Raw genomic sequence first — 19,361 nt, forward strand, 5'->3', positions numbered from 1 at the left:
GGAAAATTGTTTGTTAAAAACAATTTGTGATTTACATATAACGATTATAAGGGCTGGCTGGCTGAACAACAAGCGTGATTGGTGATTAATTTTATTTCAATATTTAATTGTTTTTAACTTTTAATAGATGAAATTTTAATTGAAGAAAGTAAATTGATTTTCTGTCATTACACAATTTAATTACCTATATCCAAAAAGACAAAGAAGAAGAGGAATACGAAAACGACGTCGAAGAATTAAAAAGAGAATCAAACCAAAATAAAATTAAATAACAAAAATAAAGAAATAAACCAAAAGATACAAAAATCAAAATCCATTCATAGAACGTTTTTTTTTTGTTGTTCATGTGAGAGCAAAGCGGGAAAGTCGGTCAGACAAAACAAGAAACAAGCGCCAAACAACGCCACATCAAAGAGTCATCGTCGTCGTCGTCAACAGCAACCAAACCAAGAGCAGAGAGCAAGAACCACCAAACTAACAAAAAAAAAATTATCCCTCCAAATGCTATAAATGTAAGTATGTGTTTTACCCATATCGGTCGGTGCGGCATTGTATCGAATACTCATGGATGGATGTCTGGGTGAGTGTCATTCATCTGTCGTTCAGCTGACTCTTAATTCTGTGCCAAATGACGACATAACTTAGTGTGTTCAATTGTTTAATTATAATTTGCTGGGTTGTTTTGGAGAAGCGACGAATTAATGACAACTGTTGCACGCCTGATGGATTTTAAATAGCGGAGAGTTCTCACATTAAGTTAATTTTCGGAACTCCTAGTATTTTTATTTTTTTTTTTAAATTAGGAATTAACAATTAACCCACAATTTTACTGTCACTGGAAAGACTTTCAAGGCTATCTAAAAGCCAGGGAGTCTATATAGAAGACTAGCGTATTTTACAGTTAATCAAACTCTTGGAAAATCTTTGTCGAATATCAGAAGAACAAAATATTTTTTCAGATCAACTTCACCCAAGATTCACTGAACAGAAGTCAAAATCATTAAACCTTTATAGGCAATCGAGGGTGGGAGTCAGTATATCCTGGCTTAAAGCTAAGAATTCCTTGTGGACGGGCAGAAAGGAGTATAGAAATGAGCTAAAGGCCAGGGAGTATACATAGACCAACTTAAGGTTATGCAATCTATACTCGCGAGCTGAAGGTTAAGGAATATATATTCATTATCTGAAGACCGGAAAATTCTCTGGACGCTGTAGGTTAGATAGATTACATATCCGAGCTGATCTCCTAGAATCTACTTGAAGGTGATGAAGGCGAGAAGCCTTAATAAACAAAATGGTTTCAGAAGAGCTGCCGAGGCCCCTTGTAGGGCTAAAGGCCAGATAGTTTATAACGACGAATTAAAGATTGGGGATTTTATATAGAAAATCTGAAGATTAGGGAGCACATAGAGGCTAACCGAAGTCCAGGGAGTTTCTGTAGAAGCGCTGAAGGACAGAGAGTATTTTGCAGATGATATGAACCCCCACGAAAATGCACGGTCTTCTCATAGAACACCGTGAAGTTCTTCTCATGGAAGACGTGAAGTTCTTCCCATAGAAGACTTGAAGGTCTAATCATTGAAGACGTGATGATGTTCTCATAGAAGGCCAGAAGGTCTTCTCATAAAAGGCCAGAAGGTCTTCTTATAGAAGGCCAGAAGGTCTTCTCATAGAAGACCAGACGGTCTTCTCATAGAAGGCAAGAAGGTTTTCTCATAGAAAGCCAGAAGGTCTTCTCATAGAAGGCCAGAAGGTCTTCTCATAGAAGGCCAGAAGGTCTTCTCATAGAAAGCCAGAAGGTCTTCTCATAGAAGGCCAGAAGGTCATCTCATAGAAGGCCAGAAGGTCATCTCATAGAAGGCCAGAAGGTTTTCTCATAGAAAGCCAGAAGGTCTTCTCATAGAAGGTTAGAAGGTCTTCACATGGAAGATCAAAAGGTCTTCTCATAGAAGGTTAGAAGGTCTTCTCATAGAAGTCCAAAAGGTCTTCACATAGAAAATCAAAAGGTCTTCACATAGAAGATCAAGAGGTTTTCACATAGAAGATCAAAAGGTCTTCTCGTAGAATGCCAGAAGGTCTTCTCATAGAAGGTCTTCTCGCAGAATGCCAGAAGGTCTTCTCATAGAAGGTCTTCTCGTAGAAGGCCAGAAGGTCTTCTCAAAGAAGGCTAGAAGACCTTCTCATAGAAGCCCAGAAGGTTCTCTCATAGAAGGCCCGAAGGTATTCTCACAGAAGACGTGAGGTTCTTCTCATAGAAGAAAAGAAGATCTTATCTTAGAAGATCAGAAGATCTTATCAGGAAAGATCAGAAGATCTTCTCTGGGAAGATCAGAAGAAATTCTCATGGAAGATCAAGAAGATCTTCTCATGGAAAATCAGAATATCTTCTTATGGAAGATGGAGGATCAGAAGATCTTCTCGTAGAAGATCAGAAGATCTTCTTCTAGAAGATCAGAAGATCTTCTTTTAGAAGATCAGAAGATCTTCTTGTAGAAGATCAGAAGATCTTCTTGTAGAAGATCGGAAGATCTTCTTGTAGAAGATCGGAAGATCTTTTTGTAGAAGATCGGAAGATCTTTTTGTAGAAGATCAGAAGATCTTCTTGTAGAAGATCATCTTGTAGAAGATCAGAAGATCTTCTCAGGGAAGATCAGAAGATCTTCTCAGGGAAGATCAGAAGATCTTCTCATGGAAGATCAGAAGATCTTCATATGGAAGATGGAGGATCAGAACATCTCCTCTTAGAAGATCAGAAAATCTTCTCATAGGCGATCAGCAGGTTTTCTCATAGAAGATCAGCAGGTCCTATTATATCTTCTCATATCTGAGCCTCTATATCAAATACAAATTTATTTAAAATCACTTCTCTCTGGGCCAGTGAACCTCAGTGATATATGCATTGTCGACATTTTGCCCTGTCATAATTATGAATGAAGAATGTGTTCTGCATATGTGTACTTAGATATTTATTTATTACGCTTAGGTTATATATTTATGTTCCTATGGAAAGTCCAAGTTGATAAGGGAAGAGAAAGATATTAAATTCAGATACATTCTGATGTTTTGAATTTCTCAGCTCCATGGTGTGACTTGTTTAGAATATGGAGTGTAACAGTTTATTTCAAACACCTGAAATATTATGACTAGACACAACATCCTGATCGGAAAAAAATGTCTATCTTCCAATTATTGTTTTGCTCAAAAAATAATTGATTTGTACACACTGGGTTCAAAGGTCACAATTTAGAACATAGAAATCTATGTAGACAAGACATTCGTCGTAACTTTATTCGAACAATTAGCAATGATAAGATACGACAATAGAACTCAAAATCGTAAATAACATTTGAATTTAATTCTTGTTTATTGCGAATTGTGCATTTTGAAATGCCATTGAACTGCTGAGGCGTAGTCTAAAATAGGTTGTTATCACGGTTTGAGTTCAGGAACAATAGCTATATAAATCAACCATAGGCTTTTTTCTGAATGGGGACAACGTAGATTCTTGCCATAATCAATGGAGGTATTTTTGGAATTACTAGAAGAAGTGCGATGATGCAATTTATCATGAAATGGGAAATATTTTGGACTATGACTTAAAAGGTTAACGCCTACCAAAAAGGGAGAAACCCCACGAGCTTTTAAAAAATAAAAGATTTAAATTTAGAACTTATTATGAGTCATTGCGAGGATGATGACGGAATCTCCGACACAATATATAAAAACTGTTGTTTGAATAAACAACTTAAAAAGTATCAGTCGCTTTGGCCGACAGATGTATACCCCCAGCCTTGAGTTATGATTATTCAAACATGTTGACTCTTAACGGGTGAGGTTCCGAAGCACTTGCCCAATATTGTCCAATTCGTACCTGACCTAAGTCTAATAAAAATATTGCCATATTTGGACTTTATCGTCTACCTTCTATACTTTATATGAGATATGTGCAAGATTTTGGAGAAAGTGGAAATATGCGTGAGGTACCACATATAGCAGACCAGATATATACAGACAAAAATATTGAACTGTTAAAAAATTTAAAGGTAGTCGGACATTTGTATCCAATTTTATACGAAATCATAAATTCCGATAAATTACATATTCGTATCAGACTTCTGGCTAAGGAAAATAGTCAAATATAGCAAGTTGCATAGAATCGCCGACTTGTTTCGCAAGTTATGACAGATATAAGTACCAGAAGGGTTTGGCAGATGTCTATCATTTTCGCAACAGATTTTGCGTAAGCAAAAATGTTTGGGTGTGTTAAATTTGAAGAGAGTTGGATGCTTATTTTGCGTTTTATGAGCGTTTTGTTTTTCAAACTTTTGAACACTTTGGGGGGGGGGGGGGGGGGGAAGTACCAGAAGGAGTGGATCGATCTTTACCAGATTTATAAAAGATCTTGTGTTGATGGAAATATTGAGATGTGCCAATCCTGAACAGAATCGGGTGTTAATTTTGTGTTTTATCAGCTTCATGAATATTCAAAACTTTGATCCTTTGTGTGGGAGGTACCTGAAAGAGTAGACCGATAAATTCCATCTTCACACCAGATCTGGGGTTAATAGAAATTATGGCACGTGCGAAAATTGCAGAGAACCAGATGATTATTTCGGATTTTATGATCGTTGTGTCCATTCAAAATTTTGACCCATTATGGGGGGAATAGCAGAATGAATAGTCCGATTTCTACCATCCCTGAATGGAATTTTATGTTAATTTCGTGTTTTATGAGCTTCGTCGAAATTCAAAATTTTGATGCTTTGTGAGGGAGGTACCTGAAGGAGTAGACCAATATATTCCATTTTCACACCAGACCTTGGGTTAATAGAAATATTGCGATGTATGTAATTAGAAGAGAATCGGATCCTTATTTCGTATTTTATGATTGTTTTGGTTATTCAAAATGTTAACCCTTTGTGGGGGGGGGGGGGGGGGGGTACCAGAAGCAATGGTCCGATCTCTACCATCCTTATAACCGATTTTGTGTTGTTGGAAATATTGAGATGTGCCAAGTCTGAATGTAATCGGATGTTAATTTCGTGTTTTATGAACTTTGACTCTTTGTGGGGGAGGTACCTGGAGGAGTACACCAATATATTCCATCTTCACACCAGACCTCGGGTTAATAGAAATATTGTGATGTATGTAATTTGAAGAGAACCGGATGCTTATTTCGGATTTTATGATCGTTTTGGTTATTCAAAACTTTGACCCCTTTGGGGGGGAAGTAGCAAAATGAATGGTCCGATCTCTACCATATTTATAAAAGATCTTGTGTTGTTGACAATATTGAGATGTACCAAGTCTGAATGGAATCGCATGTTAATTTCGCGTTTTATGAGCTTCATAGATATTCAAAATTTTGAGCGTTTATGGGGGAGGTACCAGAAGTAGTGGACCGATAATTGTCCATCTTAACACCAGACCTTGGGTTAATATAATTATTGGGATGTGTAAAATCTGAAGACAATCGGACTCTTACATCACATTTTATGAGAGTTGTAATTATTCAAAATTTTGACCATTTGTGGGGGAGGTACTTGATGGAGTGCACCAATATTGTCCATTTTCACACCTGACCTAGCACTGACGGGAATATTAGGATTTGCAAAGTTGGAGCAAAATTCGATTATCGTTTCTCTTTCTGTGCAAAAAATATGTTTTGAAAATTTCGACCTTTTATGGGGGAGGTGCCAGAAGAAGTGGACCGATATATTCTATCTTCACACCAGACCTTGGGTTAAAAAAAATATTGTGATGTGTGTATTTTGAAGACAGACACTCGCATTACATTTTATAAGAGTCATAATTATTTAAAATTTTTACCCCTTGTGGGGGAGGTACTTGATGGAATGGACCGATATTGTAAATTTTTTCACCTGATTTGCAAAGTTGGAGCAAAATCGAATTATCCTTTCTCTTTCTCTGCAGTAATTTTTTTTTTTAAATTTCTACCTTACAAGAAGGAGTGGACCGATATTGCCCATCTCCGAACTCGATCTAAGTTTGACTATAATATTATGTTGTACCAAGTTTGGACCATATCGGATACTCCCTTCGAGCGTTATCGTGCGCATCAGCCAGACAGATAGACGGGCGGACGGACATCGCTAGATCGACTACAAATATCCTGAAATGGATTTGGTCCAAAGAGACCTAGGTTCTGAAGCCGTTATTTCAATGAGACACGTTTTGGCCGTATCAAATGATATATACCCTCTGTAGCCATATGGCTGAAGGTATAAAAATGTATTCCTTTCTAATCTCATTCAAGTTCATAAATTATAGTTTATTTTTTTTTCTTCATCGGAAAAAATACTTTATGTTCCAACCTCACAGGCTTAAGCTTAGAAAATAAAAGATGAAAATTTAAACTATTCCTGTCACTCTCAATGGCGATATTGATGGAATCTCTGGCACAATGCCTAATAAAACTAACATCATTTTTAATAAAAAGAACTTGAAGTCAAACTTCATTCAAATCCCTAACTTTTATTTCCCTCTTCATTTTCATCTCAAAATGCGACTTCAATATGCCATTTCATCGCACAACAGAAAATAAGAAATGGGAACTTTATTATAATTTAGGTTACAACTCACAAGGCCACCTTCTCATTCGCCACTATTAGAAATATAAGAGGATGGGGGTGCAGAGGACTATAACAGCCGCCATAAACAAAGCACACCAACATCAGCCAGTTGGAAGCATCGCGTCATGATAAGAATGTTTTTTTTTACCCCTCCAATTTAATCTTGTTTGCAAGCGAATGGATTGTTTTATAAATATTGTTCAAACGCACGCACACTCACACACACATGCATTTGTTTGTAAAGATTAATATTTACATCAGTCTGCGGATAATAGTCGCTCACATAAATACACAAACCGATTACAAACATATTTATATGTCTCATATAAATTGTGCAAAATGATTTGCATTGCTTCCATTTAACTTCCTAGTAGAAATGGTCGGAGATGAGGATGTCCATTAGATTAGAAAGAATTACAAAATGCATTTTATAACGTAGAAAAAACGATCTTTTGTTAATGTAGGTTGTTGGGATTTAAAAGGGTCTTTACAAGGGAAACAGGAGTTTTGAAATGAATTACATTCAAATTAGAAAGCTTTATACCTGTGGTGTATATACGTATGTGTATATATGTATTGATCTATGAGTAACATAAGGCCAGTTTACACGCCATATTAAAGTCATGTGTAAAGTACGTTTTTCACATTTAATATTTAGTATTTTTTATAGCATAATTTTAGGCAATCACTACAATTTTTTAAACCTAAGCAAAAATGGGTTTAGGTTCGACCGGGCCGAACTTTTTACACCCTCAAATAATGAAAAGACTAGAATATGATTACTTAGAAAATCAATCGGTTTTAATTAAAGTACCCAGTATTTTATTTATTATGACGGAAAAGGATTCTAAAAAACAGTAAGGATGGAAGAATTCGGTTGAATATGAAAAAATCTATTCAATTTGGGCTGAAACTATATATATATATATATATATATATATATATATATATATATATATATATATATATATATATATATATATATATATATATATATATATATATATATATATATATTGTGAGCAATAATCGTATCTAAACTATATAAAATTTTGAACCGACATCGATACAATTTTTCGGAGGTATTTTCGAGCAGTATCTGATGTCCGGTATCAAATATTCTTGTTATGGAGTTCATATTACGCATGTGAGGGACTTTAGCATCAAATCGGATGTAACATATATATGGGAGCTGTAGCTATATCTGATTCGATTTTCACCAAATTTTAAGTACATGCTTCTAAGCTAAATTTGGTCGGAATTGGGGCCATTTAGGCTAATATGAGCCATTTGGTAAACAAAAAATCTGAAATTAGATAAAATATATATTGGACCAATATTCTGGCCCGGTCTCGATAAAATTTGACAGAGGTATTTTTGAGCTCCATAATTTATTTTGTAGCAAAGATCATTGTTGTGGAGTGCGTATTACGCATGTAAGGGACTTAGAACACTAAATCGGTTGTAACATATATATGGGAGCTATAGCTATATCTTAACCGATTTTCTTCAAATTTGCTTTTACGCTGAATTCCGTCAGATGTGCCAAAATTCAGTCGATTTTGCCACATATTAGACATTTGGTGCACAATAAACCTGAAAACTAATAAAGATATATATGAGAGCTATATTTTAATCTTGTCGGATTCCGATAAAATTTGACAGAGGTATTTTTGAGCTCCATAAGTTATCTGGTACCAAAGGTCATTGTTGTGGAGTGCATATTACGCATGTGAGGGACTTAAAACCCCAAATCGGTTGAAACATATATATGGGAGCTATAACTATATCTGAACCGAAGTACTTACTTATAGGCTGAATTCGATCGGATATGCCAAAATTCAGTTTATTTTGACTGATATTGGCAATTTGGTGCACAATTAACCCGAAATCGGTTGAAGCTATATCTAAATTTGAACCGATTCTCACCAATTTCAACAAGGTTCGTCCTTGGGCCAAAAAAATATTGTTTGAAAAATTTCATCAAATTTCAGATAGTGCCTGAAATCTGAAATTTGGTATTAGGGTTGCTGTTCATCTATAGCCCCATCATTTGAAAGTGGTTTCGGAAATGTCTACTATAATCGTACTAAAGATACTAAATGGTACTATATTTTATATGGAGTTGATGGAAAGAGATAAAGTTCTGAAATTCGATATTAAGGCCTTTGTTGGTATCTGTGGTTGAGATTTGGAGATGGTTTTGGGAATATATACTGAAATTGTTCAAAAAGTACAAAATGGTACTAAATTTGGTATTGAGTGAAGGGATAGGGCTGGAATTGATATTAACGCCTCTGTTAGTATCTGGAATTGAGATATGAAGGGGGTTTTAGAATGGTGTTTTATAATTGTACGAAAAGTACTAAATAGTACTAAATTTGCTATTGAGCGAAAGAATAGAGCTGGAATTCCGAAGTTGGAATAGTTGTCACTGTTGTTGCCTGTATTTAAGATATGGAGGTGATTTTGGAAATGTGTACTATAATTGTACGAAAAGTACTAAGTAGTACTAAAATTTGCTATTGGGTGAAGGAATAGAGCTGGAATTCTGAAATTTGATATAGATGTCCTGTTGGTGTCCGTGTTTAAGATATGGAGGTGGTTTTGGAAATGTGTACTATAATTGTACGAAACGTACTAAGTGGTACTAAATTGGGCATTGGTTAAATTTTATATAAAGGGGTCTGTTGGTATCTGGGATTTAGATATGAAGATGGTTTTGGAAATTGTTCGAGAAATATTAAATGGTACTAGATTTGATATTGGGTGAAGGGGACGAGCGGAATATTCAACTTTGATATTGAGGTCTCTGTTGGCTTTTAGGGCTTACATTTCGAGCGTTTAAATAGTTTTGGACAGAAAAAAAGGGACGTGGGCCATTGTGCAATGGTTGTACTAATATCCTCATCAGTTAAATTCAAAATGAACGATTTTGAAGACGTTCTGGCGTAAAAGATAAATATTTTTATTTTATTCTTTTAGCAAAAGAAAAAGCTTGGATAATATTGGTATGTTCCAGATCTGCAAGAATGTAAAAGTTTTTACTACGCTCACCGATTTTCCCCTTATTATATCGGAGAAAATTGAAAAACTAGTTAATTCTTGCAGCTTCTGGAACATGCCATATGTATATAAGTAGTGATGTGTGAAGTTTGAACAAAAATTTTTGTCCAACTGAAAAAAATATAGATTTTCAGTACTAAAAGGCCTCGACTCGAACTTTACGGATCTATAATTTTAAGGTGGACATTACGTTGACGAAATAGTGGTCACTTCCCAGTTATATTATTTAGTTTATGTTTTTAGTTTTCTTTGATGATCAGAAAACGGTGTTCGTCTTGGAAGTCAATAAAGAATAACCCAAATTTAGTCCATATAGAAGAGCGGAAAATAGTAAGAAATGAAAAACTATAGGTCTTTTATTTGTTGTTACGGTTTTGACTAAATTTTCTAGCGAAATCGCCTGCAATTTGGCATTTTGAAGTTATTCAAGTTCATTTACGCTATATCAAGAAAAAAAAAAATTTTAACGCTGTTCCACATTTTAGTACAGATAATATGTAGGATCTAATTTAAGATAATTATATTATCGCCCGATATTTGTTTATTTGAAGGCTTTATCAAAACTTGTCCATCGATTTTACCCGCATTTGCTGTTTAAGTAGAACTCGTTGGAGTAATAAATCTCAGTTCGTTTTTTTTTTTAAATTTTCTTTTTCCTTTTGGTGGCGAAGGGCATAAAAATTACGACTTGGTCGAACTTACAGCTTTTTTTCAACTGTGTTTTCTCATTCTCACTTTATATGACCATATCGTCGTAGGTCAGTGACACTTTCCACGCCAGGTATACAAAGTACACACTTTCATACATTGTAGCGACGTTGGTTTATTATCAATTACAAATTTAGATTTTTGCTGTCTGGTATTCATAGAGATTAGATACATTTAGAAGGGCTAGACAAACAAACTTGCAATCACCACGACGATATGTTATTATATAATTTGATAAGAAAATGATTTGAGATTTTATGAAATAGAATAGGGTTGTTTTTTTTTTTTTGTTTTTATAGGAAACCAATAAATTTTGTTATTGGCAATCAAATGGTCTTCATAACGAATGTCATACAGTTTTATAAAAAAAAAAACTTTAATCCCTTTCATATATAACATGAATGTAGGTTACTATTGGTGCGTAGACATGGGATAAGGCTGTGTTTTTGGAAATTAGTACTAATTACGTACCAGAAAGTACTTAATGTTGTATTGATTGTACATGTTCATATCCATTTATAATTAATAAGAGAAGATGGACAAAAATAAGTAAAATAGCTGTAAGTTCGCTCGGGCCGATCTTTAAATACCCTCCACCATATGAAACGTATTTGGCAATTTTCAAAAAAAAAAAAAAAAACTTCTTTAAAAATTTTGTTGAAATTTAAAATACCGAATGTAGCTGTTATATTAGAGTCTATACGACGACGTGGAGCTGCATTGGCAACTTCTGTCAAAGGCTATTACAATATTCAAATGCGAAACTTAAAAAAAATCGGCTAAAATCATCAAAATACCGAATATCGGGAGGTAGCGTTATATGGGGGCTATACGAAGACGTGGACCTGCACAGATAATTTTCTGTCTTACGCTGTAGTATCCATTACGAACTTCAAATACCAAATTTGAAATAATTCCGATAAACAATGTCGCTAAAATCGTCAAAATACCCAATATCGGGAGGAACCGTTATATGGGAGCTATACGAAGATGTGCACTTGCAAGGACAATTTTCTGTCATAGGCTGCAGTATCCATTACGAACTTCAAATACCAAATTTGAAACAATTCCGGTAAATAATGTCGATAAAATCATCAAAATACCCAATATCGGGAGGTACCGTTATATGGGGGCTATACGAAGATGTGCACCTGCAAAGACAAAGTACACACATCACAATATTTTTACTGCTGTTGTGAAGATGGAAACGATCGGTTCACTCCTTCTGGTACCTCCCCCGCCAACGGGTCATAATTTTTAATAACCACGAATCTCATAAATCGCGAAACTAAGATCCAATTCCATTCAGACTTGGCACATCTCGATATTTCCAACAACACAAGGTCTGATATAAAGAAGGTAGAGATCGGACCATTCCTTCTGGTACCTCCCCCACAAAGGGTCAAAATTTCAAATGGCCAAGACGATCATAAAATCCGAAATAAGCATCCAGTTCTTTTCAAATTACACACATCATAATATTTTTATTTGCCCAAGGTCTGGTGTGAAGATGGGATATATTAGTCCACTGCTTCTGGTACCTCCCCCACAAAGGGTCAAAATTTTGAAAAACCATGAAGCTCATAAATCGCGAAAGTAAGATCCAATTCCATTCAGACTTGGCACATCTCGATATTTCCTACAACACAAGGTCTGATATAAAGAAGGTAGGGACCATTCCTTCTGGTACCTCCCCCATAAAGGGTCAAAATTTCAAATGGCCAAAACGATCATAAAATCCGAAATAAGCATCCAGTTCTTTTCAAATTACACACATCATAATATTTTTATTTGCCCAAGGTCTGGTGTGAAGATGGGATATATTAGTCCACTCCTTCTGGTACCTTCGCCACAAAGGGTCAAAATTTTGAGTATCCCTGAAGCTCATAAAACGCGAAATTAACATCCAATTCCATTCCAACTTGGTACATCTCAATATGTCCATCAACACAAGATCTGTTATAAAGATGGTAGAGATCGGAAGATTTCTTGTGGTGGTTATCAATCATAACATAATTATATCAAATATCACCAATCTGGAATTAAAAACAACATTTATCAGTCAATGAGATATCAAACATTAAAAAAATAGAAATTGATTACCTCTCTGATAAGCTCACACACCTTTGTCTGGTAAAGTCAGACGAGATATGTATATTTGTTATGGTTTTTATTATATTTTTTAAAACGAATCTAAATTTAGTTTATTATTGCAGCTATAATACCACCGACACCGCAATGGATAGTTCAAAGAAGCCACAAAAAGAAAATCCGCGACGATTGGCGAATATTTTTTCCCATCTAATATTTGGCTGGTCCATACCGATGCTGTACAAAGGATGTCGCCAGGGTTTGAATACAGATGATCTTACGAAATGCTTGCCCGAGGATTGTTCCGAGGAGTTGGGTGATCAATTGGAGAGGTAAATATTAAAAAAATTCGGATTGCGAAATAGATTAAAAAAATATGGTGTTCTACTTTGCACTTCCGCAATAATTGATGTTTTCTTAATTGAAATAATTTTTTAAAAATTTCCTTTTCAGAAATTGGTACAAGGAAGTGGAAAAATCTAGAGCCAAAAATCGTGAACCATTGTTACGCACTGCCATACTGAAGACATTTTGGCGTTCGGCCATTGTTGATGGTCTTATCAGTTTAATTTACATTACAATTAAGTAAGTCGAACAATTTATTTACAAGTAGCCGAAGTTCTCTATAACAGACATGTCAGAAAAAATTCCCAACATAATATTTTCCAAGCCCGTACGCTCATTACCTTCAGTATTTTTATGACGGAGTCCTCACCAATTTGTTGTTTTAAAACAGCTAAGTTATACAGGATGAGATAAAAAAACTGCAACAAAGTCAAACGCCATAATTTTTAAATTTTTTGAATGAAAGCAAAAAATGTCGGTAATAACATCAAATTTTAGAATAAGTTTAGATTTGTTCGAATTGGTCACCTTTGGCACGAATTATGGCCTTCAAACGGCCAATGAAACCGTCACACGCTGCCCGAATATTGCTCTGCGGCATTATGGCCCATTCCCGGCGAAGTGCTTTCTTGAAGTGATCGACACTTGGGTATTTTTTAGTGCCAACCTTGCTTTCCAAAATACTCCAGACACAATAGTCCATGGGATTGGTATCCGGAGATTTTGGTGGCCATTTTGTGCTGGAAACGAAGCGAGGAACCTCATTTTGTAACCATTCTTGGTTGGCGGGTGCAGAGTCCTGTTGGAATGTACAAGGTCTGCGGCCAAAATGTTTGCGTGCTCAAGGCTTTAATACACCCTCCAGAATTTTTTCGCGATAATATTCTGCATTTATTCTGATGTCACGGTTGATTAATACGAGTGCAGAGCGACCATCGTCTGTTATGGCGACCCACACCATCACCATGGCCGGCGTGAGTTCTGGTGGCCAACCGAAGGTTCATATTTACAGCTGACCTGTTTGGCAGGTAAACACGATCATTTTGTTTGTTTACAAACTGCTGGACAACGAATGTTTTCTCATTGGAGACGGAGAAAACCAAATCCGGCAGTTCACCACTTTCGGCCAAGCGAAGCAACTCTTTAGCTCCTTTGAGTCTATTTTCTTTCTGGTGCGGTGTAAGTTTTTGCACTTGTTGGAATTTCAATGGATTTACCCCGAGGTCATTTTTCACTATTTGCCGAATGGAATATTGCGATATGTTCAGCTCACGAGCCATTTTGCGCCCACTGCGATGCGGGTTTTGACCAAGTCGCTTTTTTACTTTTCGAAACATTTCTGCTGTTGATTCTGGTTTCTTCCGTCCACTTCCTTGACGTCGGGCCAGTATGACGGCGATGGTATGAGACACAAAAGATTTATTTACAATTAAATGCTGGAGTGCTCTAATGATAGCCACTTGTGGTTTTCCAGCCAAATATAAAGAAATAACACTATCACGCTTCAATTCCATCACGAATAACTTTTTTTCTGGAAAATTCTCACCAAAATGCTTTTGTACGCTTGTACGCAATATAATGAGCTGTCACTGGAATAATTTTAACAGCTGTCGGACGAGTGGCTTAGAAATGACAGCAGTCTGAAGTTGGTTACGGTTTTTTCATCTCACCCTGTTTAAAACGAAGTCCTCACCAATTCGTTCAAATAGCTAAGTTATAGAGAAATTCGGTTTTAATTATCATGTGATTGAAATTCCCCCAAAACATAAATTCATTTCCCTACTACGTTCAATGAACCCCCTTAATTTTCAAAACATAACTACGTCAATGATGTTTAAGCACTTTTTTCATTTATTTATTTTGAAAAAAAAGTTCTCTTTGGAATTTGTAATACTGTCTGGTGCTTAATCATGTGAATATGATATTGATATCGTATCATATTTATTAAAACATTATTGTTGTTATTATTCTGATTGTTGTTGACATTTCATTGCACTTATATTCTATTACAGATCACTTATTCCCGCCGTATTAGCTCAATTATTACTGCAATTCCAGAGGCCCACAACGCCAATTATCAACAATGACTCCGGCAAAACATTCACCCTGGACGGTGATGGAGATGTGTTGTCGATGGCAACGACTTTGTTGGCGAATGGAAATGGGACTCTTGATCGAAATGTCCGTTCTATAGATATTAATCAAAACAATAATGAAGGCTGTAAGTAATTTAATTGTTTGGACAATACAAAACCACATGCATGCACATATACACATACGGTCATACATAAATATGAGAATATGAAAAAAAAGAGCAACATATTATTTGTATCAAATAACAAAGGGTGCTTGCGGTTGGGGGTGATGGGTTGTGACCAGTTTCATTATTATGCCCACAGCCATATGGCTACAGAGGGTATTCATAATTTGTTACGGCCAAAACGTGCCTCATCGAAATAACGATTTTAGACCCCAGGTCTTTTTGGACCAAATCCGTTTCAGGACATTTGGAGTCGATCTTACGATGTCCGTCTGTCTGGCTGATGCGCACGATTACGCTCGAAGGGAGTATTCGATTTGCTCCAAACTTGGTACATTGTAATCTTATCATCCAACTTATATCGAGTTCGAAGATGGGCAATATCGGTCCACTGCTTCTGGTATCTCCCCAAAAAGTCAACATTTTCAATAAAAATATTTCACTGCACAGAAAGAGAAAGGATAATCCGATTTTTCTACAACTTTGCAAATCCTAATATTTGCATCAGTGCTGAGAATATGGACAATATTGGTCCATTCCATTAAGTACCTCCCCCACAGAGGTTCAAAAATTCTAATAATTATAACTCTTATAAAATGTGACGTAAGAGTCCTATTGTCTTCAAATTACACACATCACAATACTTTTATTAACCCAAGGTCTGGCGTGAAGATGAAATATATCTCGGACAACTTTTTCCGCTACCTCCCCCACAACGGATCAACATTTTGAATAACCACGAAGCTCATAAAAAGCGAAATGAGCATCCAATCACTTTCAAACTCGTCACATCTTAATAATTCTACTAACACAAGATCTTGTATGAAGATGGATTATATCGGATCACTCCTTCTGGTACCTCCCCCAGAAAGCGTCAAAATTTTGAATATCCATGAACTCTTAGAAAAGGCGAAATGTGCATCGATTCTTTTCATATTTCACACATCCCATTATTTCTACTAGCAAAAGACATAGTGTGAAGATGATAGATATCGACCTACTCTTCTGGTAACTCCCACACAAAAGGTGTCAAATTTTTGAATAACCATGCGGCTCATAAAATGCGATATACCGCTGTTATACACTAAAAAATCGAATGCATAGGTCGGAACTTGATCGTATGATCAACATCATTAACATCAAATTAAAGAGAAATACATATATATGGGAGCTATATTTAAATCTGAAAAAAAACTCGACAAAACTTGGCAAAAGTATGTATAAAAATCTTAACCGTCTCAATCTCCATAGAAATCCTTTAGAAGGCTTACTATGCATCGTGTTTCTTAAGAAGGTATTATAGCCTTGAAAGTTATATAGGAGTTCTTTCATCAGTAGGATGTGGTATGGGGGTTCTATACAAGGCCTCTAGAAGGCATTCTTCTTATAGAAGACAACAACAGGTACTCTACCTTTGGTCTAGGAGAATTTTCGTCAATAAAAGACTTTACAGTGGTCTCTTATTTTGAATACCTCTAGGAGGTCATCATTCTATAGGATACCCTAACAAATCCTTTATATAAAAGATCTCTAAAAGGTATTCTTTATACAGAAGACCGGAAGAAGTTCTGTTGCTGAAGAAGATATCTGAAAGGCTGGAGAGCCAAGGAGTCATCTACACATAGGCAAGCTGTAGTACCTGAAAGCCGTTTATACATAGACTAGCACGAGACTTAGGGAGTCTACACAAAGAGTTGGTGGTCCAGGGAGTCATCTGTCGTCTATTTTCAGATGACATTTAGAAGATCTTTTGGCTATTGAAGACCTCTAGAAGGTTTTCTGGTTATTTAAAATAATTCTTGAAGGCCTTGTAGAGTACTATCCTCCTTATGGGGTGTTTTCTATGGTTACGCCTGTATACAAGTCACCTACACAAGAACACTTTATAAATATGGACTATTCTCTACAATAGAAATCCCTTTGGTCACTCATAGCAGACACCTTTAGGTTAAGCTGCATTATCCCCTTCAAGAATTTGGGTACTAAATATATTTCCAGTTAACCTCCACGAATACGAATGTATTTGTTTTGCCCGCTCGTACCAGTGAGCTTCTGGTTAGGTTGAGTTATCACCTTAAATTTGGGGATTAAATACTTTTCCAGGCGACCTCTACCCTGGAGTTCCTTTTGCTCCCTCCCAGTATAGCTTTTCTGATTAAGTTCCTTTTTGGAGTTTTCCTAAAAGAAAAAATATTAAAAACCAAAACATTTAAAGCTATTGCAATACTCACCACTTTCAATTAATTATTCCCTTTCAGCAAATCCCAATCTATTGCCACCGGATGATGGAAAGCTGCTACCCGGTAATAACTTCAGTTCCGTAACAGCGGAACCAAGTGATCCACCAGAATATAATGACATTATAGACTACATTTGGAATGATGTACACAGTTTGGGAGCAATATTGGTGATATCGACACTCATAGGTTGTTTTCTCATACACCATGTGGACTTGAGGCAAAGGCTGATGGGAGCTCGAATGCGTATTGCCTGTTGTTCTCTAATCTATCGGAAGGTAAGTCGTCGACACAAAATACGATTTCAAAATGATTAAAGTACTCACTTTCTTTTTTTTAGACAATAAGTCTTTCCATGAAGTCGGCGGGACAAACTCCGGCAGGTTACCTCATCAATTTGCTGTCGAACGATGTTAATCGTTTGGATTATGGTTTCATATTTGTCCATTGGATTTGGATTCTTCCACTGCAATCGGTGTTGATTTGCTATTTGATATGGACGAAAATTGGCGTTGCAGCAGTTGTGGGTGTGGTGGGACTTCTGCTGAAAACAATACCCGTACAAACTGGGCTTAGCAAATTGGCCTCAAAATTACGCATGAAAATCGCCGAACGCACCGATGCCCGGGTGGGCATAATGAATGAACTGGTTCAGGGTATACAGGTGATAAAAATGTATGCCTGGGAGAAGCCCTTCCAGAACGTGGTCAAAGAGGCACGACGCCGTGAGGTGAAACAAATTCGTTATGCCTCCTATTTGAGAGGTTTCTATTTGAGTACCATGGTCTTTACGGAACGTTCCACTCTGTATATAACAATAGCAGCTGCGGTACTGCTGGGCAGTGCTGTGTCGGCTGATATTGTCTTTTCCATGGCTGGTTATTATAACATCTTTCAATTGGTGGCAGCGATTTGGTATCCCTTGGCTGTGTCATTTGGTGCTGAGGCTTTGGTCTCTTTGAAACGGGTGCAGACATTCTTGAAAATGGAAGGCTGTGAGGAGAATACTCCAGGATTGGTGTACAAAAGCAATATTGAGGGTGATAAGCATGCGGTTGTGCTGAAAAATGTCTCAGCGAATTGGGATAATCTGAAGCCACAGAAAACTTTGCAGAATATTGATTTGATCATACCCAAGGGTCAATTGTGTGCCATTATTGGGCCGGTTGGGGCGGGAAAGGTAGGTGTTACATGAGCGACATAGCCAGAAATGTATTCTTAAAAGAGTGGAGTTTGACATCTCGGAAAGGATCCATGACGCCAGGCTATGTCGGGATTTTTATATAATTTAAACGGTTATAATTCATTCTCTTCTCTTTACAGAGTTCCATTATCCAATTGATACTGGGAGAACTTCCATTGACCCATGGTGATGTCGAAGTCCAAGGCAACATCTCATATGCTGCCCAGGAACCATGGCTGTTTACCGGTACGGTGCGTAACAATATTCTCTTTGGTGAGGAGTTCAACCGCAAACGTTATGATGAGATTACCAAATGTTGTGCCTTGTCCACGGATTTTGAGCAATTACACAATGGCGACAAGACGGTGGTTGGCGAGAGAGGTGCCTCCCTGTCCGGTGGCCAAAGGGCCAGAATAAGCTTGGCTCGAGCAATTTATAAATCGGCAAATATCTATCTTTTGGATGATCCCCTAAGTGCAGTGGATGCCCATGTGGGACGGCATTTGTTCGATCAGGTCATTGGTCCCAAAAGTCGTTTGGCCGGTGAAAAGGCTACCCGAATTTTAGTCACTCATCAAATACATTTCCTAAATGAAGCCGATTGGATTGTCATTGTGGAAAATGGCAAAGTTTCCAGACAGGGTACATATGGTGATCTGATATCAAGTGAATTGGACTTTGCCAAGCTCTTGGATAGACAAAAGACGGCAAGTCCAAATGGTGTGATATCGGAAGATAATAGTCTGTATGAAGATGAGGAAGACATACCCTACATTGATGGGCAACAAGAATCGCCGGGCTACCAGGCGGTGAGAAGGAAAAGTAGTACACTGGAGAGTCCTTTGATAAAGAAGCAAGTAAGTTTGGGGAATGTGAAC

General features: G+C 36.7%; 1 protein-coding gene across 3 annotated transcripts in view; it reads left to right on the forward strand.

The window, feature by feature from the left end:
* Positions 1-19,361, forward strand: part of LOC101901198 (ATP-binding cassette sub-family C member 4) — a 24,717-nt gene continuing 5,356 nt past the window's right edge. The window contains exons 1-7 of one of the 3 annotated variants that reach the window (XM_059118162.1): positions 1-512; positions 12,571-12,790; positions 12,912-13,043; positions 14,816-15,024; positions 17,322-17,578; positions 17,641-18,480; positions 18,624-19,340. In XM_059118162.1, the coding sequence (XP_058974145.1) occupies positions 12,606-12,790; positions 12,912-13,043; positions 14,816-15,024; positions 17,322-17,578; positions 17,641-18,480; positions 18,624-19,340 (2,340 nt within the window). In that variant the 5' untranslated portion in view covers positions 1-512; positions 12,571-12,605. Of the gene's footprint in view, positions 513-564; positions 581-12,570; positions 12,791-12,911; positions 13,044-14,815; positions 15,025-17,321; positions 17,579-17,640; positions 18,481-18,623; positions 19,341-19,361 lie in introns of those variants that run through there. The other 2 variants (XM_059118161.1, XM_059118160.1) reach the window with 2 other exon arrangements.

This window comes from Musca domestica, unplaced genomic scaffold (assembly GCF_030504385.1).
Source record: "Musca domestica strain aabys unplaced genomic scaffold, Musca_domestica.polishedcontigs.V.1.1 12, whole genome shotgun sequence".
Taxonomy (NCBI): Eukaryota; Metazoa; Arthropoda; class Insecta; order Diptera; family Muscidae; genus Musca; species Musca domestica.